This window comes from Sceloporus undulatus, chromosome 6 (assembly GCF_019175285.1).
Source record: "Sceloporus undulatus isolate JIND9_A2432 ecotype Alabama chromosome 6, SceUnd_v1.1, whole genome shotgun sequence".
Taxonomy (NCBI): Eukaryota; Metazoa; Chordata; class Lepidosauria; order Squamata; family Phrynosomatidae; genus Sceloporus; species Sceloporus undulatus.
This window is the reverse complement of record NC_056527.1, coordinates 104,401,224-104,427,420: the sequence shown is the minus strand read 5'-3', so window position 1 is coordinate 104,427,420 and position 26,197 is coordinate 104,401,224. Positions and strand designations below refer to the sequence as shown.

At 40.1% G+C, this 26,197-nt stretch overlaps 1 protein-coding gene across 1 annotated transcript in view; it reads left to right on the top strand.

The window, feature by feature from the left end:
* Nucleotides 1-26,197, top strand: part of ALDH16A1 (aldehyde dehydrogenase 16 family member A1) — a 53,010-nt gene that overhangs the window by 23,592 nt on the left and 3,221 nt on the right. The window contains 3 exon segments of the mRNA XM_042471076.1: nucleotides 589-756; nucleotides 11,104-11,308; nucleotides 12,487-12,672. Coding sequence (XP_042327010.1) covers nucleotides 589-756; nucleotides 11,104-11,308; nucleotides 12,487-12,672 — 559 coding nt within the window.

The following is a 26,197-nucleotide window of genomic DNA, read 5'->3' as shown; positions in this document are numbered from 1 at the left end:
AACAAGAAAGCACTGAGTGAGGCTGAGTGTACTCCCCACCTCCATGCCATCACATCATTCTACTCATGAGAAGAATGATGTGGCAGCACAAAGGGAGGTCAGGTGCGCTACCCTGGAAGCTCCCCCCCCATACACACACCAGAAGCCCTGCCCCCCGAACTGGATGACACCAGGAGTGGGAACACCACTAGGCTAAAGGAACAATGTCAGTTTGCTGTTTTAATTTTTTAGTTATGTTTCTATGCTGTCTTTCTTCCAGTGAACTCAAGATAGTGTAGCAGGCTCTATTCTTTCTCACTTCATCCTCACAACAATCCTATGAAGCTAGGTCAAGCAGAGACAGATATATGTCAGTGTGCTTCTTAGTGAAGTGGGTATTTGAACCTTCTTAAGCCCAATACTCTAGCCACTACACCAGTGTTTCTTTAGTTTCATGAACAAAGTCTTCTCAGTGTAAGCTAAGCACTCTTGGCCTTCAGAGCTGTCTTTCTGTTTTGTGTAGAGCAATTGCTCGATGCTGTTCAGCACAAGCAGAGATAAAATACTAGAGGTATTCATCTTATTTTTTCCCTTTCTTTGTGGTGACAGTGTGGACCGAACCTACAAGTTGTACTATGGAGGCGCTCAGAAGAGACCAGATTCCATGAGTTCCCGGCCTGTCCTTGATCACGCCGGCAAAATTGTAGCATATGTGGCAGACGGCAGCTTCAAAGATATCCGTAATGCTGTGGAAGCAGCTCATAAGGTTGCTCCAGGGTGAGTCTAGACTTGGGAGATCCAGTACTTGTGTGGGATTCTGTTGGATGTTTTGTCACTAGGAGGGGAGAAAAAGAAAAGACACTGACCTATAGCTCTCATCATTCTTCAGCCTGGCTATGCTGGGTAAGGCTGGTAGGAGATACCAGAATGTGTTCCCACATTTGATGTGAGAGAAGAAAAATTGTGCTGGTATCTTATTTGGGGTAGCCGTGTTGGCCATACAGCAAAGTACAGTAACATAAAAAAATCCATAAAACAGCAATACCTTTATTGGGCCAGCCAGAGTGCGCAAAATACATGATCCAAGTGTTCTAAACTCCATTGGCTCCTTCATCAGGCAAAGGTGTTAAAAACCATACAGAAATTTATTGGGGGGAAACTTGTTGGTAAGTGTTAGCCATTGGGTGTGGGTTATATATAAGATCATGGAATTGGAGCAGATCTTTCAGGCCAGCTAGACTTGATCCTCTACTTAGTACAGGAGACCTAGAGCTAAATGCTTCCAGAAGGTTTGAGCTGTGGAGGGGAGACAGTGTCTCAGGTTCATAGACTTGTGTGAATTAACATTGGGGTTGTTAGAGGCCCAGATATCATCCCTGTGTCGTTGTTCCTCGTCTCTCATACACTGTATGATAAAGAATGCCGTAATGAGAAGAAGATTCTTTCTAAACAAATTTGAGAAGCCAAGTTAGATAAACCTGAGGAAATTAGCTAGTACAGGCACCTCATGCATCTTCGTGTACCTCTTCATTGTACAGGAACCTCTTAGTTCAGAAATCCATGCTTCAGTAATGAAAACACAGAAAATCTATATTGAGAAAACGATAGATGTTCTCAGTAGATGTTTGTTGACTGAACTAACCAGTAAGCATTAGAAAAGCATAGGTAAAGCATACATCTTTTCAACTCTGAGGCGGGCTTCCTTCTCATTTGTTACAAAAGCAAAACATTATTTTTCTTCCCCTTTCCCATGGGAGCCCCCTTATTCTTTCACTCCAGACATCCTCATAAGACTTAAGACATAGCAGGCCAGCAAATAAGCAAGTAAATCTTTATCTATTTAGCCCAACATTCTAAACCATAGCAGGCAAGCTGAAAAAATCAGCTTCTAACAGCTATTTGGTTTCAATCAGAAATCTATAAAAAGTTACTTAAACAACAACAACCAGGCCGCTTACTGTGAGAAACAATGGAAAGACCTGGGACAGACTATGCTAGACAAGAACAAGGCTATATTTTGGGGAATGAACAAAGACTTGCCAACACAGAGTGAAATTTTATTCAGTCCCAATACAGCAGGTAGTCATGGTTGGTTTGCAGCCCACTTTTAACCAACAATTTGAGAAATTTCATTTATCACTTCTCAGTAGTTTGCTCTCTCTCTCTTTGTGTGCATGCGTGTGTGTGTGTGTGCGTGCGTGTGTCCATCCGCCCATCTATCAGTCACAGATTCCAAGGTATTTATCAGTTATCAATGTTAAGGAAGGTCTTTATGGAATTAAGATTCTGACAGCTGCTGTCTGCCTTTCTGGATGTTAGATACTGCTGAAAGCAACAGATTTCATATTTGTAGAAATGGCTGTGTGGAGGATCCTGTGCATTATTTATTTTGCTGTTCACTGTATGCTCTCCCCAGAAAGTGTTTCCTGCCTGTTTGTGTCTGAGTGTAGCAAGCAGGCAAAACACAATATAGAAATCCAGCTACTTTCAGATAAACACAAACCTATGTCTTTTGCAGTGTCACTATTTGCAACTGCAGCTAAAAAAATCAGAATAAAAACCTTGGAGGAGATGGCAGTACAGTGTAAGGAAGACTCAGGGTGTATATACATTATAGAAATAATGCAATTTAACAACACTTTCATTGTTATGGCTCCATCCTACAGAATCCTGGGACTTGTTTTGTGACCCACCAACATTCTTTGGCTGAGTTGTTGTAGAACTCCAAATTCCAGGATTCCACAGGATGGCACTACAGCACCTAAAGTGGTGTCAAATTGCATTATTTCTACCTTATAGATGTACCCACAGAGATCTGAAAAAACTAGTTTCTTGAGCAATACCAGCAAGTGTTAAACATGAACACTTTTAAATGAAATAAGTACAGTCAGCCCTCCATATCCACAGATTTTTATTCATAGATTCAAACATCCATGGTTTGAAAATATTTTAAATATATATATATTCCAAAAAGCAAACCTTGATTTTGCCATTTTATATATTGCCGTTGTATATAATGGGACTTGAGCATCCATGGATTTTGATATCCACGGGGTGTCCTGGAACCAAACTTCAGCAGATACTAAGAGCCCAATGTAATGGGTATTTAATGTGTGTGTTATTGCTTCAGTTATGCCAGTGGACATGCCATTGTTACAAATGGCCAAGGTCATAGATAATTTATTACTATGAAGGTTTAAGGTGTGTTTTCAATGCAGATTGTTTTATTAGAGTGTGTATTTATCTTTGCTTTTTGTATTTTAATTTGTGGTTCTTAGAACTGTACTTTGTCATTTTTGTAACGGCTTATCGCTAAATGCAATAAAATACATCACTCATCCTTCTGCAAGAATAATACAAGTTGACATTTTGCAGTCAATGGCAATCCAAATCCAGTATATCTCTGTGTTTTTTTAAAGTATCTAATTAATGAAGTACTTTATAGAGTTCTTTGATACAAAAACATTGCTTTGATTGATTAATAACCTTTAACTACTGGGAGTACCTAAATAGCTTGTTCAGTTTATAATACTGTAACTGATAAGTCTACAGGTTGACAGATGATGACGACAATTAAGCTGCCTGAAGAGGTATTGAAGGACAGAGTGGCATAGAGTCCTTTTTGTCACATGGTTTCTTAAATTAATGATCAGTAGGGGACGTTAGAGGCAAGCTAATCAACTGACATACTCTCTTATCCATCATTTAGCATGACTAATGTTTGACCAGGTGTCTATTACAAGCACTGCTTTCCAGATATCCTTTGAGCCCCTGGATCATGAAAGTTGGAAAGGAAAAGTTAGCAGTATCATTGGCCATATTTCCCAGGATTACTTCCCTCCATATCATCCTGCCTTGTCTTATGATCTACGTCCTAGCCATTTTTTTTTGCAAAATACAGCCATGACTGATAGCTTGTTAGGAGGTTTTCAGAGCCATTTCTCCTCCTTCCTCACTTCCATCTGCCCGTGTCCACCATGTCAAATGCAGCTGCCCTGTACTGAATGATCTTTGGTTTATCTTGCCCATTCTGGCATTCTCCAGATGTTGCTAGACTTCAGCTTCCATCCCATTTGGGTTTCTTTGCTCATTGCCACATTGCAGCTGTGCATCAGAATTAGGGATATAATTCTTCCCTAATGATGTTCTCAAAGAAAAGAGTCAATAATTCTAGCAGTTTTCTTTTGCAAGAAAGTCTTCAAAAACTGTTTGCAAATAATTTTCAAATATTCTTCACATTTCAGGACTCACATGTGTGGGGTTTTTTTTTTTGCACAGGAAACAATATTTTCTGTGCAGAAGATAATATTTCTGAATGTTATTTTGTGTACAGAAAATGCTGTTCCTTGTATAGAAAGTCCTGTAGTTGGGATCTTCTTCTGTGCAAAATTCACACACGAGTTTTTCTCTCCAGGCAGTAGTTCTGAATTTTGCATAAAATAAATCCTGAACTGCAAAGATTCTCATCAGTCTGGGATTCTCCTTGTCAGGGTTTCCTAACACTTAAGGAACATGGTGTGTTTTTTAAAACATTTTTGAATATTATAAAATATTCTTTCTATCACTAATCTAAATACACTTCAGTCAGAAACTGAGCTTGCCACTGTGATAACTGGCTTTGTTGCCTGGGGTTTATGGGATTTGTAGTCCAAAACATTTGGAATGCACCAGGTTGAGAAAGGTTGATCTGCACAGCTCTCCCAGCTCTGATAACAAAAATCTTTGTGGATTTTAATTTTTTATTTTTTTTTAATAGGAGAAGATGGGGACATAATCTTGGGGAAGAGAGGTGTAAACTTTATAATTAGGGTAAGGAAATGTGGCCTTCTAAATGTTACTGGAGTTTAGTGCCCATCAGCTGTAGCCAACGTGGCCAGTGGTCAAGGATGGTGAAAACTATAGTCCAGCAGACCCTGAAGGGCTATGTATTTCCCACCTCTGCTTTACATTGCATTTCTATGCATACCTAATCAGAGGTATTGATGCCCTCAGGTTTCAGTCACTCCACATTTTTGAGAGAGCCAGCCTAAGCCTCACTTGTTGAATTAATACGCAGATTGGAATAAAAGTTTCAAAATTGTATGATACCTTTGGAAGAAAAGTAGGAAAATATATGTCATGACAGGGATGTAGCCAGGATTTTAGGAAGGGGGGGTCCAGACTAAGTGCCACCATTATAATGGGTCTTGGGCGCGGCGGCGCAGCAGCACACACCATTCATTTTTCTAAAGGGGGGGGGGTCCAGACCCCAAGGATCCCCCCTTGGCTACGTCCCTGGTCATGATGAATGTTTTCGAAGGAAAGGCATACAAAACTGCATTTTGTGGACAAATGGTTTTCAAAACAATGCACATTTTTTCAATTTTTTTCTAAATTGTAGGGATGGGACAGGATATGAATAGTTGGATTGAGGTAGATGGAGATCTCCATTTCATATTTAGTATAAATTCAGTTCAGATTGATAGCTCGTGGTTTTTTTTCCAGAGTTCAGTAGACCTTACTTCAAATTAAATGAATACCTGTATTTACATAAAGCAATTGTTGTCTTTCCCAAGAAAGTACAGGGCCCAGCCTTTGTTGATAGGTTTTGAGGAGAGCGGGGGCGAGAAATAAAGATATGGGAATGGGGCTGGCGTTTGATCAGGAACAAAACAGCTCAAAGTCCAGCAGTGATCACACTGGCAAAGGCCTTACATTGGTCCAACTATTTGTGTATAAGGATAAGGTGGAGGAGACACCATGCGGGGGAGAAAAATGGAATGAATAAGATGATAAGGCTGGTAAATACACTTCCTTGTTTAAAAACAGCAGTACTAAGGTCAACCCCTTCAGACACTGATGGCGGCAAAATGGGAGCAAATACCATACCCTCCAATGTTTTGAGAAAACAGATAAGTTCTTGGGAGGCATACTTCACTGGAGAAAGGGGCCAAAAATGCCAACATATTTAGCTACAGGTGTATAAGTATTTATTTATAGGGAAATAAACACATAGCTAAATATGGTGGCATTTTGGGCCCCAGTCACCCATGAAGTATGCTCTAGAAGAGACACAGAGAGTGACTGAGGATCCTAGACTACACACTTTGAGTTGATACAAACATGTTGCCCATCCTGGGCCCAGTGATATTCAACATCTTTAACGGTGACTTGGGTGATGGAATAGAAGACATGCTTATCAGATTTGCAGATGATACTAAATTAGCAGGGATAGCTAATTCCACAGAGGACAAGATCAGAATTCAAAATGACAGATTTGACAGAAAGCTGGTCCAAAACTAAGAAAAGGAGAACAGGGAGAAATGTTGAATGCTGCACTTAGATAGTAAAAATGAATGCACAGATAGAGCATGGTGACACCTGGTTTGATGGCAGTACATGCGAAATGGATCTGGGAGTGGATCATAAGCTGAACATGAATCATTTATACGACTTTATTCTGCTTTTGTCAGACCTCACCTAGAATATTGTGGCCAGTTCTGGACACCACAGTTCAAGAAGGATGTGGACAAGCTGGAGCATGTCCATTGAAAGGCAACCAAATGGTGAAAGATCTAGAAACCATGCCCTATGAGGGACTGCTTAGGGAGCTAGGTGTGTTTAACCTGGAAAAGAGAAGATTAAATGCTGACATGACAATTATATTTCAGTATTTGAAAAAATGTCATATTGAGGATAGAGCAAGCTTGTTTTCTTCTGCTCCAGAGGACACAGAGCAATGGAAACAAGCTACAGGAAAAGAGATTCTACCTATTCCTTAGGAAGAACTTCCTGATAGTAAGAGCTGTTTGGCAGTGGGATACATTGCCTCAGACTGTGGTGGAGTCTGCTTTGGAGGTTTTTAAACAGAGGCTGGATAGCCATCTGTTGAGGGCACTTTGATTGTGTATCCTGCATGGCCCAGGGTTGGACTGGATGGCTCTTGTGGTATCTTCAAAAATCTGATTCTGTATTCCTAAGAGTCCTTGAATCACCTTCTTTCATTCAATCTGACTGTCATAAATGATGTTTTGTGTGTGTGTGTGTGTATGTTTGCTGCTTAATAACTAGATTACTTTACAAAACATTAAAATGATGTTCGTGAGATTTGCAGCTGTTGTGAGACATTAATTTCATCTGGTGCCAATTTATGTAAAAGCTGTGATGATATAGGTCTGCCGATGATCCAGACAGCCAAGTTTGTAGCAGCAAGAAACACAAAGCAAGACACTATTAGTTTTTTGTGGGTTTTTTGGACTATGTGGCTATGTTCTGGAAGAGTTTATTCCTGATGTTTCACCAGCATCTGTGGCTGGCATCCTCAGAGAAAGCTGGCATGGGAGTGAGTGGGGTATATATATTCTGTGTGATCCTTGGTTGACAGGAAGTGATTAACATATTAATCTCTTTGTTGATCTGTTTTTGAATGCAAGGCCTCCGGGTGTCTATTTAATTAATGATCCATTGTCTGCTGGGAAATCCCCCTGATCCTGGGTGATTTTCATAATGAAAACCACCCAGGGTCAGGGGGATTTCTCAGAAGACAAAGGATCATTATACCTTCGACTTCACAAGAAATTATTATCTGTGCTCTTCTGGGTCCTAATGATCCCTAATAGGAATGGGTAACAATTTCATTTCAATCTGTGTGTAGATTTTTTTTTTCATATTCAGGATAGAAAACACAACAGATCCTTGCAAAATCAATGTGGGCAAACCCAAATTCTGCAAATTTATCCATATAGGCTCACTGCTTGTGGTAACTAAAGGTCTGAGCTTGTATTCAAGCAGCACTGAATTAGAGGTCCCACCTCTTTTTCCTGAGAGGCTCCCCATCTTTTTACAAGTGCCTGGCGGGCAAAGACAACATTGTCTTCTCGGTTTTGGGAACAGCTGTAGCTGTTGAATTTGACCAGAACAGATGGATGAGAAGGTTCACAGAATAAAAACATAAAACAATAAAACAGAAATTACAACTAAAGTGAAAATATAACATTTTAAACACTCACAACAATGAAAATCACAGTAGGCCATTAAGGCCTACTAAAAAAACCATCAGGGAAGGAAGCCTTGGGTACATGAAGTAAGCATGGACTCAGGTGTTATCCAGAGCTCTTCATCATTTTGTAGCTGTCACTGCTTATATTTAAAAGTTGTTTCACTTCGGGACAAACGGAGTTCTATAAGGACTCCCATTTTCCTGCCTTAGGCTATAAAATAGGCAGGGCTGCCTCTTATAGTAGGCAAAAATAGGCATCTGTTCCATTTAGCAGAATGCCGTTATTGGCAAACTGCACACTCTTCATCACAAGGAGCACCATCTCCCTCCATGCTCCAAATGCCTTGTTCTGAGGAAGGTTGTGCATGATTGTGAAAGCTGAACAGTGAAGAAAGAGGGAAGAGGGGAAGAGAATCAATTCCTTTGAAATGTGGTGCCGGAAACAAGTTCTACAGAGACTATGGACTGCCAAAATGAACAATAAATAGGTCAGAGCCCTAAAGGGATGAGATCCTGTCTAATCTTGGAAGCTAAACAGCAAACTCAAGCAACAGGCTCTCTATCAGAGAGCAGCCACACCAAACAAAAACATTTTGTTTCTCTTACTTCTAGTTTTAGCAGCTGGCTGACAGCAGAAGAAATAATCCTAATAAAATAACCACCAATACAACCACAGCAAAGCAGAGAATTGTTCTAAAATAGATGGGATTTGAATATGAATATTTATTACACATGTCTGCACATGCCCTATATACATAAATATGTAGACCTGTTGGTGTGAATCCTTTTCAGGATTCTTTAACACTGAATACAGGTGGTTGGCATGTTGACATTTCTGTTTTTAATTGTCACTACGTATATTTTGTGTACTCAGCTACACTCAGATACAGTCACTATGGTATCTTTCATACTACATAATTATAGCACTTTAGTGTATGATTAACTGTCTAGAATATATCCTGTGGAACTCTAGGAATTTTAGTTTCGAAAGGTACTGGAGCTCTATTGCACTTAATTCTAAATATCTGATGAAACTCCAAATCCCAGGGTTCCACAGCATGGAGACTTGGTAGCTACAGTGGTATCAAAGTGCTATAATACCAGTGGTATCAAAGTGCTGTAATTGTGAGAAAGAGATCTTTGTTTCTTTCCAAGTACAGTGGCCAGTATTCAAAGACAATTTTCTAATGCCTAAGAGTACTTTGCACAGGAAGGAGTCTTAGGTCAATGACAAGGTACCTGGTTGGCAGGGAAAACATCCTAGGTCTAGTCCCTAGGAATTTTAGGTAGAGTTCTGCTGTTCTCCTACTGCAATCAGGCTTTTAAATAGGCCTAGTTGATACCAGTGGAGGCTTTTATTTATTTTTAAACCTTAATTAATGTCAATGGGGACTTTCAAAAAAGGAGGATTTTTTCCAAAGGGGAGGGGGTCACAGCATTTGCCCCTACCTATCTAGCAGTGAATCCCCAGAAAATGCTACCTACCCCATTGTGCAAGTGCACTTTTTAAAGCTTCCACTGTTACCAGTGGTGTTTTTTAAAAACCTCTTTAAATTGTGGGACAGAAGAAAGAAGATTTCTTGTCTCCAGTCACTGAACACAGATATGTGTTGTAAGAAGCAGGTGCATTAGATGTGACTTTCTTCTAGGCCAGATGCTCCATATTCCTTATATTGACAATACTGAGCTGATGGTGTGCCTTGGCAGCTTCCTGTGACCAGCGTTTGGAACGATTACTTTCAGGGAGTATAGCTATCAGAATCCCCTAGAAGTTCTGGGCGTTATCCTAGAATTTTGAGAGTTGCAGTTCCAAAGCAATGAGAGCCAGTGTAGCATAGTGGTTTGAGTGCTGGATTACAACTCTGGAGACCAGGATTTTATTTCCAGCTCTGCCATGAAACCCACTGGGTGATTTGAGCAAGTCACACTCGCTCAGCCTCAGAGGATGGCAGTGGCAAATCTCCTCTGAAGAAATTGGCCAAGGAAACCCTATGATAGATTCACAACTGTCAGAAACAACTTGAAGGCACATAACAACAACAGCAACAGTCCCAAAGCAATAACTTTCCCAATGCCTGGACCTGTGTTTCTACACATTAGCCCATCCATTTCTTGCAGCAAGTCTCTCCAGTTCCTGAGATATCTTAAAAGCCAGGTGTTTTAATGTGAGGGTAGCGAGAGGGTGGAGGTCAGGATTTCCTCTTCCAAGGAAAAACATCAGAAATCCCACTAGACACATTAAATTGTAGGAGTTGGATCTCAGCCCCTAATGTGCATGCCCCATTCATTTCTATGTTTATTGTTATTTTTAAAACCAGTTGGCTACCTCTAATTTTTAGAACTTCAGATTAATAAGACAGGACAGTTGCTGGCAAGTAGCCCAAAAGGAAAGGTTAGAAGTAGCTGCTAAGAACTTAATTCTTCTAGACAGTGTTTAGCAGTGCTAAACAATTATTACTCCCTTTCCCAAAAGTATACTTTACTGTTTAGGTTGATAGAGCTGCCCTTTGTTAAACCTTTCCTATGTATTTGTGCTGTTAATTATTTTTCTCAATTAATTGCCTTTATTAATCAGTTCCAGCTATGCAGTTGCTAAACATTCTCCACTTCTTGTTTGGTGTTTTTCATAGATACAAGCTCATTTCATTTACAGTATGAATATCTCGTAAGGCTGTGTTTCTTTACTTTTTCTCCTTTATGTTTGTTGGGTTCTTTTTTCATGCAGGATTTTCATTGTCCTTTTTAAAATGTTTCTTGGCCCTTTTTTCCAAATCGTGTTGTTACCGATGAATTAATCTGTCTCAGAGGCACTCTGTTCTCTGACAATACTGCTAGTGCCAGAGCTGGCTCAAGACATTTTGCTGCATGCGGCAACAGCCAAGATGTACCCTCACTCACACTATTTGGGAAGGCAGCCAAAATAGTATTTGAACAGGTGTGTGTTACCTGCTATGGCAAACAAAATCTGCCAAAATTTCCTGTTCTAACCAACCTTTAAAGGTATAAGAGCTGTCCCCAGTTTTCAGTCTATTAATGCCACTGCCACGTTTTCAAGTTCTGCTAGGAAAACATGTTGCTACTGGAAAGATTGGCTACTTGACACTGGGTTGTTATATGGTGACCAAAGATTGGATTGGTCTTTTCAGGTGGGCCAAGCAGACAGCTCATGCCCGGGCACAGATCTTGTACTACCTCGCAGAGAACCTGGAAGTCCGTCGAGCTGAAGTAGCATCGCAGTTGAAGACACTGACAGGTGCCCAGGAAGAAGTGGCTCTGCAGGAGGTGGATCTCAGTGTGCAGCGACTCTTCTACTGGGCAGCATATGCTGATAAATATGGTGGGGTTGTGCAGGTGAGGATCCTGCAGGTTTATGTATTTGGATATATTTGGAAGGACTTTATAATTTTTTTGGTGGAGGTGGGTGTAAGAGATTGGGGAGGGAGGATAGCTTTTTGAGAAAGCAAATATATTGCATGGAGACAGTTGCAGGTTTGATCTCTGACATCTGCAGTTATAAGGATCAGGGAGAGGGTGTGGAAAAAACCTGACATGCTGCAAAGCCAGTGACAGTAAAATAAGAAAGTAAAAGAAATGCAGCCGAATCTTTGACTTAACTGTGGTCACATCCGCATTGCAGAAATAATCCGTTTTGACACCACTTTTAATTGCCATGGCTCCATGCTATGGGATTCTGGGAGTTGTACTTTGTTGCAGCACCAAAACTCTGGTGCCACAACAAACTACAATTCCTAGAATTTTATAGCATGGAGTCATGGCAGTTAAAAGCGGTGTCTAAACTGATCATTTCTGCAGTGCGTCTGCAGCCTGTGATTCCCCCTCTTCCAGATATTTATTTGGGAAATATAATTAATTTGATGGGGAGATAAAGGAGTTTTGTTACACTTTCTTTTGACCTTGTGTTTTAGTCGCAGTGGTGAAGATCTTGTTGGAAGTAGCATAACTCTATGATAGTGAGATTTTGTGAGATTACAGAGGCAGCTGAGACAGCCAGACTGGCAGGAGGAGGGCAGAGCTATTTCTGCACATCTTTCATAAATGCTGAGGACTGTTAACACAACTTGAAAAAAAACCTTGCTTAAGGTAATCTCAGTGACTTCCCTGTGCAAGGTGGTAAAAAGTCCAATTATTTGAGGAACTGGCTGGTTATTCAAGCGTAAAACCTTAGTAGGATTAAATATATTTAATTAATGTTATTGAAAGCCAGCTTTCTGGTAGATTAGAGAGGCTTGATAGGGGGTGGTGGAGAATAAAGGTAAAGGTCAGGAAACAGGTGGGACTTTAAAAGATTCAAATGGAGCTTGAATTCAAAGGTAGGTTTTATGTGCCAGTAGTTCTCAAACTTTGCTGATCCAGCTCTTAGAAGCCCAAGCTAACTTGACCAATGGTCAGGGATTCTGGGAGCTGAAGTCCAAACCATCCAGAGGATCAGTGATTGAGAACTATTGGTCTATGCAACCTCAGATTTTCCGCACTTGTGACTGCTAATTGTCTCTCTACCTCTGCTACAGGAGACATCTTTGTATGGAGCCTCCCTCCTCTTCCGGGAACCAATTGGTGTAGTGGGAATTGCCTGTCCTGATAAGCAGCCACTCCTTTCCTTTGTCAGCTTATTGGCTCCTGCCATTATCCGTGGCAACTGTGTGGTAATGGTCCCCAGCGAGCTGTACCCATTACTTGCTTTGGATTTCTATCAGGTAATGGTCTTCCTCATTTCTGGACTAATTTATAGATGATGTTGTTGTGCGTTCAAGTCCTGTTTTGTTTTGTTTTACTTATGGCAACCCATGGAGGTTTCTTGGCAAGATTATTTCAGAGGGGTTTGTCATTGCCTTCCCCTGAGGCTGAGAGAGTGTGACTTACCCAAGGTCACCTGGTGGGTTTCATGACCAAGCAGGAATTGCATCCTGATGTCCAGAGTCGTAGTCCGACATTCAAAGTGCTACACCATGCTGGCTCCCACACCAATATATAGATAAGGCTAAGGAAATTTTTGGCCCTCCAGATGTTGTGGCCTACAACTCTCAGAAGTCTAGCCAGCATAGCTAGTGGATACGGGATTATGGGTGTTATAGTCCTAGACATTTGGCTAGCCAAAATTCCCTGACCTCTTGCAGATCAAGAAAATTGTACATCTGTTTATGTGTGCCTGTGTATAGTCCATCCAGTCCAAAATATCAATTGCCTGGTTGTCTTTTATATAAGTTTATTGTTCATGTTCATTGGTTTTATTAGCATGTGAATCTTAAATCTTTTGATATGTGTACCAAAATAATTCCTCAATACGAAGGTGAAATTGTCTAATATTTATATTAAATATAGATTCCATGCACACTTTACCAGCTATGTTTGGGCTGCCACCCCTTCGAATGCTGGGTCATGCCCCTAACCCAGCTTTTTGCTGACAAAAAAAAAAAAAAGAAGTGGCAAAATGCTGCTCCTCTTTGAGCCAGCAAAAAGCCAGCTTTTCTGTTGTTGCTATGGTTTTGCGGTGCTCCTGCAGCGTGTGGCATATAAATGCTGCACCACCAGAGTGCCACAAAGTTGCCCGTCATGTGATTGAGAGGGTGGTGTGATACCAGCTTGGAGGTGGTGTTAGAGCTTGCAGTGTCTAAACGCCGCACTCTTACACTGCTCCCAAGCCTGCGCAAAAGGGTCAGTCTATTTCTCCTCTTAGTTATGCTTCCAAATCCCTGCCTTAGATGGGTGGGGTTAAGATTAGCAGTGTCACTGAATGTCATATACTTTGACTCAGCAACTCACAAATGGCATCTAATGCAACACTTAGTTCTTCTTCAACTTTGATTTTAATCTGAGCTGGAGAAGAACCCAGAGCCAGCCCCACCACTATGCAGAGAGAAGCAATTGCCTCAGGCAGCTGCTATTTAGGAATGTAATGGAAACAGAGCTGTGGTGGCAGGAAACGGCTATCATCTAGCCAGCTGCCCCCAGGTGCTGTTGAATACACTATGTCATTGCCTTTATTCAAGGAAGATTTAAATACCAGTGTGATCAGATTTTCTATATGGAATGGGAGGGGACATTTTCTTGTCTTTTGCATCAGCTAGCAAAATCTTTTGGAGCATCCCTGATGTTCCCTCTCCACAACCTATCTGCATCCAGATTCCACTTCCCGTTACAGTAGCCTTCATCCTTCTCTACACCTGCTTGCTTTCCTGTTGCTCTAGCAGACATCAGGAGACTTGGAAAGATGACACTTCCCTGAACTCCCAGCAGCACACATTTGCAGCAATAGCCAGTGGTAGGAAAGAAAAAAGAGAGAAGCTGTACCCCCTTTCTCTAAGGCCAGTGACAGTGAAACTGTGACAGGAGTGAGAACACATGACCCTGATGTTGATTTTAGACTGCATCTCCCATCATCTCCTCTAGCCATGGTGAGCAGTCATGTTAGCTGCAGTCCAATGGCATCTGCAATGCTATAAATTCCTGGAATAAATCAAGCTATTTTGGAAATTCTTCCATTTAGCCAATCCAATCACAAATCAAATGAAAAGGCACAGAGCTGAACTCTCAGCCTTCTGGAAACCCAGGCAAAAGATATGTTTTTTTTTTCCTTTTAATTCCCCCCCCCCCCCCAATTCCTGTTTACTTCCAGCTGTGGGTGACAGCTGGGCCAAAGAGTTAGAGTTTTTGTTGCTTTTATTTGCCCATGATTTGTGGCGTCCCTGGTGCTCATGAGAAATGAAAATGCTCTCCTTTGGGGAAACCCAGAGTCTGTGTTCACTCACTGGCATAACTGAAGAGGGCTGCTTGCATGTCCACAGTTGTGTGGTTAAGGAAGATTTTCTAATTATGTGGAGTGTGTGTATGAGTAGAAAGAAATCAGGAAAAACAAGGAAATGGAAAAGATGTAGACACCTACTTACCTCATTTAAGGGACAAACAGGTCTTCCACTGCTGCCAACATGTTTGTCACCAGCTTAGTTCATGAACTTTTGATGATGCTTTCTTGGATACAAGAAAAAGAAAAGAAGAAATTTTTGGGGAAAGCCATCTCCTTTCCTGATTTTGTTGTTTCACTAGAATAAGCAAAGCATTTTAAAATATAGAATGAAAGGTTCATGTGTTCTTCACTTTCCATTTCTTGCTTCTGTATCCTGGATTCTTTTCCCTTAGCATTAAAGGGACAGTAAATGTACATTGCACCAGTATGTTTTGTGTTTTTTTAAATCTTTTTGTTTAAAAACAATATAACCTTAACAATGAACAAGTAAAGAAGTACAGCTTATCATTTTGACCAACACCCTCACCCCACCCACAGATATAATAAAATTACATGTTAACAATGTAAAAGAATTAATCTAAAGATAAGCTAAACTTTTAAATAATCTGTCTAAATTGTATGAAATATAACATTATACTTAACCGCTTCTTATCAGTAAGATTGCTCAAAGTTCCGAGTTTACTGTTAATTCCTTAAGAAATAAGATACAGTGGTGCCTCGGGTTACGAAATTAATTCATTCCGCCATTCCTTTCGTAACCCGAAAATTTCGTAACCCGAAACACTTTTCCGTTAGCACTGGAAAGCCTATAGCTGCACTTTGCAGCATTTGAATTTCGCGCCGAAATGAATTTCGTAACCCGAAAAATATTTCGTAACCCGAAACAGTTTTTGCCAATCCAACTTTTTCGTATCCCGGAAATTTCGTAACCCGCGCATTTCGTATCCCGAGGTACCACTGTAATCTAAAGATAAGCTAAACTTTTAAATAAATCTGTCTAAATTGTGTGAAATATAACATTATACTTAACCGCTTCTTATCAGTAAGATTGCTCAAAGTTCCGAGTTTACTGTTAATTCCTTAAGAAATAAGATAAATGACTTAAGAATCATATCTGAACTTTAATAATATTTTTTCTTGATTTGTACCACTCCAAGTATTTTCGCAGTAGATTAAGAAAATCTGCCAATCTTGTTTGACTTTTTCAGAGGGGTCTCTGTCAATTGTTCTAGAAAGCTTGTCCATTGCACAGGCTTTGAGCATTTTTAACATCCAGTTGTCTGTTGATGGTATTTCTTTTGATTTCCACATCTGTGCCAGGAGAATTCTTGCCAGTGAAACCATGTAAAGAATTATTCTCCAACAATTCTGGAATAAAATGATAGGAGATGTTTAGAATATTACATATTTCACAATGAAGTGTTTTCCAGAACGTTTTCACCACCGGACATGACTACCACATATGATACCAGGAGCTGACATTCTTCTGGCATTTCCAGCACTTAGGATCATGATTTTTATAAATCTTTGCCCATCTAGCTGGATTTAAGTGCAGTATGTGTTGTTTTTATGTGAAAGTGCAGAGTCTTTTGAATATCAAACATACTTCAAACAGTGCTGCCTAATGGGTTTAGATTTGGAACAAGTAGACACATGATATGAAGAAATCTCAAGCTCTTCATCACAGTGGTGTTAGCTGGAGGAGTAAAACAGAAGTTTATACTAGAGCTACAGGGAGGCATACAGAGCTTGAAATAGTTACTTTTTTGGACTGTGATTCCCAGAAACGGACAACAAATATGTTCTTGTCTTACCCACCCCACCACCCAAAATTAAAACTTTTGCACACTCCGCAGACATCCAATAAAGGTAATAGGCTGGAGACTGAGTACAAAATAAAAAAGTGACTTTTTCAACTGTAGAGTTAATCTATGGAATTAACTCTTATAAGATGCAGTGATGGCTACTGGCTTTGATAACTCTAAACGGAGACTGGACAGATGTACAGGGAATAAGTCTACCAACAGTTAAACATCATGAGGATTATAGGGATCAACAAAATTCAGAGGCCACTTGGCATGGGATTACCAGATCTTGGGAAACAACAACAGGAGAGAAGTGTGTCTACGGTAGTTTATAAATTTCACGGTACTGTATTTGTCTGACTGGCCACTATAGGGATGCTGAACTGGATGGAACATTTATTAAATCTGATAAGATTCTTCCTGGGTCAGCCTTACCTTTGAGCAGAATAAGGCAGCTACTTCAAACAACAGATCTGGGGTGTCATCATAAAAGAGCAGCAAATTATTACTCACATAATTGTTTTAGTGTTTTTAGAGCCACGATTTGGGAGAAACTGTTGTGGGATTTTGTCATCAGGCCTGCCTAGTTCTGGATACTGCCAGTCTTGACTTAGGTGGGTGAGGGCTGCCATTTGCTGCTTTGCTTCAGACAGCAAAATGTCTTGGGCTGGTGCTGGGATTGATACTAAGAAGTTTTTTGCTATTATTGGCAGGTTGGCTCTTGGGAATAACCCTGGAGCTACTTAACGTCATCCTCACACAATTGTTCAATGATAGAGTTAAACCACTGTTATGACAAGGTTTTGTCAAGCTGGTGATCACAACAATATGGTTGATGTCATGTATAAACAGAAATTTACTGGAATCAAGCAGCAAGGTAGAACAAGCAAAAGACATGAAGAAACCAGTTAGGTTAGATCCCTATGAATTGGAAGTGAACAATGTCAGATATTGTGAAGCTGAAAGAGACCTTTATTTTCATTTCTCTGAAAGTAACTCAGAAATTAATATTTTTGCTACCGAGGGTCGCAACCTACATAACATCAAGATGAGAACATGGGTCTAAAAGTTGGTTGTGCTTAGTCCCCTCCTACCCCCCTCCAACATCAATAAGCCATGAGTTTTACTTCTCTATTTGATTTCAGTGGGAAGTGGGTTAACTATCAGCGTTCCCAAACCTGACACCCTCCAGATGGATTGTACTGTAACTCAGTGTGTTTTATCTATACAATATCTTCCCCAACTTTCTGTCCAGAAAGGCGCTGTAATAATAATAATAAAATTTATTTATGTTTCCCCGCCTCTCCCAGTGGATTGAAGCAGGGTTACAGACTAAGTAAAAGCACAAAGTGTTTACCTCAAAATTCAACTAAAAACAGCTAAAAACAATAAAATATCCAACATCAGACAATAACAATAGCATCAACAAGGCAACTAACAGTAATAAAGCACAAACTGAAAGCAAAATCTTGATCCAAAGGTAATGTAAAACTGAATAAGATACACATAGATTAAAAGCATAGCAAAGAAATATAAAGCCAGACTAAATGCATTGGAGCCTCTTCAATAGGAGAGCAGCCTTCACAGGAAGCAATTTATCAGACAAGGGAAATTGGAAGTATAATCCAATGGCAATCTGAACGCAATCATGGGGTTTAACGTTATTGCGTGATAGACTGTCACACGCAAATTCGGGCAATGGCATGCTATTTTCAGGCAAAGGGAAGCCAGTTCGAACGCAATATGCATTCACGTAATTGTGCTAAACTAGCGACTTTAAGTGAATGCGTTCTGGCCCCACTTTCTTTTCATTTGAATTTAAGAGAAATTTCTGCCATTTGATAAACTCCTCTGAAAGACTCTAGGGAAGAATTTGGCACCTGTTGCAGACATAATAACCAAGAATCCTCATTTGCCAGTGTGTTGTGTGCCCCAAATCCCAACCCTGCCAGATTTACACACAAACTATGTAACCAACAACTTGAATATTATAAAAAAATAAACCTCCCCCCGCCCCATGCTATGTGGCATATTGTGCTTGATATACTGTAGTTCAGGGCTTGAGTATGTTTCAGTGAGGCTGTGCAGACCACCCCTAAGGTCTGCGCCAGACTGGGGCCATAACAACCGCACACTTTGGCCCCATCCTGGCTTTTCCAGGGTGCTAAAAGGAGCCGCAAAAAGCAACTCCTTTTTGCACCCTAGAAAGGTCGCAATAGCTGCGGCACCACAGGTTTAAGGCGCACCTTTGGCACTGTGTCATGTGGAGGCTATGCCCTGACTCTGCCCCAGGCCAGCTTTTCCAGCCTGAGTGTGACTTTGCTGCCCAAGTTGAAGATTGCATATGGATAAGCAGCAGGCTAGGTCAGTAGGGGGGATGGGGGGCTTTCAAAACCCTTCACCAATCCTGTCTCCTAATTTAAATGAGCAGAAGGAGAAGAGATAAACCTCCTTGTCCTGAGACAAGGGAAGAGAAGTATGTGAATATGTCAGTGTATTTATGTACTTGCATGTGCATGGTACAGATGTGAGAGCTGGACAGTGAAGAAAGCAGATAAGAAAAAAATCAATCCATTCATGGTGCTGGAGAAGAGTGCTGAAGATACATTTTGCTCTGTTGTAGTTTGAGTCACTCTCAATCTCAGTCTCTTTCTCTTTAATTCGTGATGGCCTACTTCTAGATTCCAAAAAATCTGTTCCTTTCTCTGTCTTGCCTTTTTGTTACTGGTTTTGAAAACAGAAACTTGATTGTGTTTGGCAGTCTTTTAGATGTGTTTCCAGAAAGAATTACAAAATATATAAAAATTACAATTTGTACATATTTTAAAATTACAAAATAAGAGTGTTTAAAACTTTTGTCCCAGTTAGTCAGGAACTCTTCTGTGGGAACCAAATAATGTGGCTAGGAAAAGCACAGCAAGAAGAAAGAGGGGGAAAAAAGAAAGGGAAGGACTTCTTCTAATAATAATAATTCACACACATAAACACACACACACACACACACACACACACACACACATATACAACTACGGTACATTTACTAACAACAAAAAAAAGTAAAACAACAAAACACCATAAATAAATAAATAAATAAAATAACCTAATTTCAATATCTATACAACAACTAATGATATGTACATTGCCAAAGAAAAACATAACAAGGAGACAACTACAAACTGGTGGCTGTTATTGCATTTCTATTTTTAATTGAATTTTATCATTAGTCAGAATCATACAGAATCATATCATTCTGCCTTGAACACCATTTTTTGTAGAAAAGTAGGGTATAAATTGAATAAATGAATAAGTAAATAAAAACAGTTGATTGATGCAAGCAAAAGACAGCATCTCAGAATGAAGTATACCCCTCTTTGTTGTTAACTGCCCTCGAGTTCATCTCAACCCATGGCTGCCCTGTTGATGAGACATCTCCAGTATTCCCTGTCCTTCACTACTGTCCCCCGTTCTTTCAGATTCATGCCCGTGGCCCCCCTGATTGAGTCCATCCATCAAGTGTGTGCTCTTCCTCTCTTTCTCTTTCCTTCCACCTTTCCTAGTGTTATGGTCTTTTCTAATGAGCCATGTCTTCTCATGACATGACCAAAATATGACAGTTTCTGTTGAGTCATCTTGGCTTCCAGGAAGCTCTCAGGCCTAATCTATCACATATTTGCTTGTCTTTCTGGCTGTCCATGGTATCCTCAGCACTCTTCTCCAGCACCACATCTTGAATGGATTTATTTTCTTTTTGTCTGCTTTCTTAATTGTCCAGCTCTCGCATCTATACATGGCAATGGGGAACATCATTGCTTGCATGATTCTGAATTTCATGCTTAGTTGTGTGTCTTTGTTCTTGAGGACCTTTTCTAGTTCTTTCATAGCTGCCCGCCCCATTCTTAGTCTTCTGATTTCTTGACTACAGTCCCCATTCTAATCAGTGTTTGAACCAAGGTACAGGAACTCTTTTACTATTCTATTTCTTCCTTGTCTAGGTTGTATTTTCAGATATCTTCCAGTGTCATTATTTTTGTTTTCTTTATGTTCAACAGTAAGCCTGCTTTTGCACTTTCTCCCTTGACTTTCCTCATTAGTTGCTCTAGGTCTGTGATATTTTCTGCTAGTAGTATGGTGTCATCTGCATATCTTAGACTGTTGATGTTCCTTCCTCCTATTTTCACACCTCCCTCTTCTGTGTCCAAGCTGGCTTTTTGTATAATATTTTCTGCATATAGGTTGAACGGATAGAATGAAATTGGGAACCATTCTGTTTCTCTATACCCCTCTGTTGAGCCACTGTGAGCATCTTCCTTGATCACTAGACGGAACAGTAGACCAACCATTTGTTGGTTCCCTCATTTTGTCTAACCATATTCAGCTCCAAAATGTCATCCAGAGGTTGGTAAGTGAAGAGACAAATGAAAATCTGGGGGCTTAACAGGCCTACATTTTCTAAGATTCCTTGAATTAACTTGCTTAGTTTGTTTCTTTTCTCCCCTAGTAAAGCCAGCCTTTCCAGTGAAAACAGTTCTCATAATCCTTTAACATTGTCAGCAAGATTTAGGGCTGTGGCTCCCTCGACTGAGTTTATCCATGTGGAATGTGTTCTTCCTTTTTTCCTACTGTCATCTACCTTTCCCAAGCATTATTTTATCATTAGTGTCCTTCCCAAGCATTATTATCCGTCTTAGTGAGTCATGTCTTCCCATGATGTGTGCAAAATATGACAATCTCAATTTAGTCGTCTTGGCTTTTAGGGAGAATCCAACTTTCCACTAGGACCCATTTATCTGTCTTTTTAGCAGTCCATGGTATCTGCAAAACTCCAGTAAGGTTCAGGTTAAGGTTTATCTGAGTAAATTAAAGCTGAAATTTCTTTCTGACAGACATAATGGTTTTCTTCAAGAAATATCTCTCCCTGGAGATTGCAGGCCAAAGCATAACTGAGTAAACATGGTTTTGATTAAGAAGGGAAGGGGCCAGATTCCATTCTGATATCTATAAGTTCAATTTGCAGCTGAAATTTCCCACACATTCCTTAAAGAGACCAAATTGAGAAGCTGAGAGTTTAGAAAAATTACTTTTTTGAATTAGAGTTCCCTAAATCCACTAGTCGGCTTGTAGTGCTGGCTAAGGGATTCTAAGAGTTGTAGTCCAAATGACTTCCTCCAAGCTCTTCTTGTAATTCCTCCAAGCTTTTCTTCAAGACTAGGGAATCAGTATGGAATCGGCATGCTTCAGTTGTAAACTGAAATGTGCATAGTTATTTCTTTTTTTTACAATGCAGCAACACCACCAATCGATCATTGTACAGTAAGGCAGGGGGGATTGTAGTTCCATATTTATTTGATGGATCATCTTGGAAACTCCCATCCTTTTCATAATAATGAAAGAGGAGTGCACTCTTTACAGGTCCTTCTGTCCTTTAAAGGGTCTGGTTTTGATAAGCTATCTTAATACAGGTATACACTGTACACGCTGCTTCTTTAACAGAAACTTTGGTCCCAGAGGCAGAAAAAACATGGAAGGAATTAGGATAGGTTCCTATACCACAAAAAAGAGGAGCAGTTCAACATGCTTGAAGGTACACAACAACAACAGCAACAATATTCACACATAAAATGAAACAGCCAGGTCAAATGAGCCTTGCATAATCAGACAAAAACTTATGAAATTTTCTAGAGACCTCTTGAAAGCTTCTTCCAAAATACTTGATAAATGGGAGCTTCTTTGTGAAAGGTATGCCTGTTCAGTCAAATTATTAGTCCATCTAGCACAGTATTGTTGACTTTGAGTGCCCTACCTTGAAGTCCCTAGGGGTTTCCCATCCAAGTACTGTATTTGTTATGCCATGAAGTTATAATGTTAACCTTTGAGTTGTGGTATTGTAGTGCAACAGTTGTGTTGTAATGCAGTCATTCTGAGTGACCAAAAACAGGGTTTTGAAGCAAGAGGTCAGGAGGAATCAGGTACTCGCGAGGAACATAAATCACACTGATTCTAGTGCGTTTGCTCAAAATATGACTAAGTTTGGGCCTAATCCAAAATTTTAAAGGTTTTTCATTGGATACGTAGAATGATGTTATGGCAAAATCCTGTGTGTGCACAGTGACAAACAATGATAGCAAATGGATTTATTGAGAAATGATATAAACAGATTGAATTATCCTGTCGGCTTTCTGAAAAATTGCCTCCTGCATATCTCTGGGCAGCATTCATGTGTTTTCAATGTATAGTCATCCCTCCGTTTGCACAGATGTTAAATTTGCATCCCTCACTTACTTACAAGGGGCAAACGAACTTAAATTGGATGCACATCTGTGGCGCATACCTGTAGGTGCCAGTAGGGGAGTGCTGCTATTCAAGCCAATAGGGCTTGAATATCTGCGGATTTCTGGTTTTTTTTGGGGGGGGGAGATACGGAACGGATCCCCCACAAAAACAGAGGTGTGATTATATAGTTGTTGTGAACTGGGAACAAAAAAGATAGCACAACAGACTGTGGAATTTATCACATTGGGGCAAACTGCAAAAATTATACTTTTGGGATTTTTTGAAAGTAAAATGGAGCAGGTTTTGTCTAATTTCTGTTTGGGTTAATGTCACATTAATTCTCATTAACGCTAACATCATTTGAAAAACAACCCACTTTTGCAAGTTTTTCTGCTTTCTGTTTGGATTAACTCCAAATGTCATCTGAAAAACTACCCGCTTTTGCACGTTTTCAGTCTAAATCCAGTTTCTGCATGGGATCCATCCCGTGTGATAAACTCCTACAGCTAGCGCCAGGGAATTTCCTCGTCTGGCTGATGACTTGGAGCATAGTCCCAGAGTATTAATTCCTCCACTTGTAACAGGAAAGGCTGTGTCTGTGCTTCTAACATTGAAACAGTTATTATCTGCAATATATTTGGATTAACTCTGGATTTAAAAAAAAACCCTCCTTAACTTGGTGGAAAGAGGTCAATTGATCTCAGACAGTGCCATACTTTAGCTGGGTGTGGTATGATTTCTTTCCTGAAGACTGTAAAAAAGTCATTGTTAGAATATACTGACCCTGGGTGTCTTGAATGCGTAACATGCAGTTTACATCAGAATAATCTTCTTACTTAGAAGGAAAAAGAGCAGAATGTCAAAGGTTCAAAGACCCCTCCTGCAGCAGGGGTTCCCAAACTTTGGTTCTCCAAGTGTCTTGGACTCCAATTCCTGGAAGACCTAGCTAGCTTTGCCAATAGTCAGAAATTCAGAACAACTGGAGGACCAGTTTGAGAAGCACTGCCCTACAGCAAAGTCCCAATCTGCACTGGAACCCCTATGTTAATTTTTGAATAAGAATTTTTTTAAAAAATTACTGCTGTAGCTGTGTATTACACATTAAAAATTTGAAATTAAGACACTTCTGTCACAGAGTTCATAAATGTGTGTGCGAGTATTGAAATTATGGACTGCAGCCTGTAAAATTGAAACACACACTTTGGAACTGATTGATGTATGAAGAAAGTCTGAGGTTTGTTGGAAAGGTCATGTTAGGAAAATACTTTGTAAACAGACCAACCTGTATATCTTCATAGTGTCTCAGTAGAAAATCCCAGAATAGTAGGGTACTGTGCGGCACACAAAAATCTTTTTGGCTTTGGGCAGGCAAAAGCAGGAGTTTGTGAAATACACTGGGTTCAGGTTTTTGTAGACTACATCATATGGCACTGTCTCTCTAAAATCCAAAACGCTTCTGGTCCCATGTAGTATGCGTATTCCAAAATCCAAATAATAATAATAAATCTAAAAGCATTTTGGATAAGAGTGACTTAACCTGCATAACATTTGCAGAGTGTGATGCCCTGCCAGCACAGTTCTGCAAAGGTGCACCTTCTCCATCCCAAGGAAGGCAGCTTTCAAGTGCAAAGGTCTATCCTCATGACCATTTAGTTAAGAAGGGATAGCAAGGCAGTGGCAGGTTACATTCCTGCAACCATTAGAAGAGAATAGGCATTACATATTCAATGAAGGTCCAGGAGAGTGATGGCTACTCTGCTGTAGAACTTCACTGGACACTATCCAGATGTCCCCATCTTCTTATAGCCACCAACTGGCTGTGGAAGTACTCTCCAGCCTTTGTGAATTGACTTTTGGGAGGGGGGATGCCTCCTTCTGCAGCGTCTCAAAATGATGCATGCTGTCCTGTCCCCAAGTCGCACCAGTGTGTGTCACCAACAGCACAGTTTTGAAAGGGTACACTTCATCTGGGATCTTCAGAAAATGGTGGCATGGAAGTGTGTGGGATATATATGCTGTGTGACCTTTGGTTGAGAGGAAATGATTACATGTTAATCTGTGTGTTGGTCTGTTGTTGAATCTGTTGAATTATCTAAGATAATTTTGAAGTCTATATCCTGCCCCCATTTTATAGAAATTATTTTTGTATAAATCATTTCTCTGGTGTCTTTGGAAATTGTATAAGTCTGTTTGTAGTTCAACAACATCTTCTAAATAAAACAGGAATGTGAAAAATGACAAGGCTACTTTATTTGCAGTTCATAAACACGTCTGAGAGAACGGGAAGGAAACATCTTGAATGTGGAGAAATTCATAAGGGCAGCTTCTCCATTGCTGCTTTTTTAATTTTTTCTTTTGCTTCAAAATTTAGTGCAAATCCTTATTGTGGGTTGGATCCAGACTTAGCCATGCTTCAAGTACAGTAGAGAAATTAATGTGACACCTTATACATCAGTATCAAGTCACATTTATTTCAGTGGATCTAGAATCTGGAAAAGATACCTGTTTGGATTGCAACACAACTTCCCACCGATCTGAGATGGATGGCCATGACAGCTGTGGAATCAACAGGTCTATCCTTCCATTTGAATGATTTCAAGGATACCAAATGTAGTAGTGGGATCTTACAGACTCAGTTGTTGTGAAGAGTTTCTATCACATTAAACTGGGACTTCATTTTCTGAAGGATTGTTCCATCCAACAAATGGATTTCTCTTGGCTTACTTTGCCTCATCCCTAAATTCATATTTGAAGGACTATATATCCCTATGTGAGCCTGTTAGAGCTCTGCACAAGGAGCAATTAAGATGGCCCATCCCAGAAGTTTGTATTACAGAAACCTGTCTGGCTGAAGCTTGCGGGAGGGTAAACTTATCCTTCTTTTGTCCTACTGGTTTCTCTGTGAAGCGGCAGGCAAAGCCTAGGGGCAGAGTTGCTGTGGTCTATTGGGATTCCATTTCTAGCAGCTGCCCCCCCACCAATGGATTCTTCTGGGTTTGAATATGTGTATTGAAAGATGGGTAGCTGGAGCAGAACAAGGATTCTGTTGGTGAATTACTCATCTCACTGCTGAAGAGTCTCCCTTCCCAAGTTGACTGAATTGGTAGTAGTAGAGACTCAGCTTGTCATGCTGGTGGAATTAGCTACTGCACTTGAAGTGGTGCCATAACTGCATTATTTCTACAAGTGTCAATGCACCCAGAATCTACTTATCTAAAAAAATGTTTTTATGATTCATGGAGACCTATCTCGGATAACATGGGTTTAGCATTCCAAAAGAGAATATGTAGAAATACCCAGAGCCCAGAGTGTATCTTTGGATGAGTAGATGGAAAAAGTTGTTGACAAAGTCAGGCTCTTAAAAACAGAGATGTTACAATCTGTAGTAGTAGCCAAAGTTAA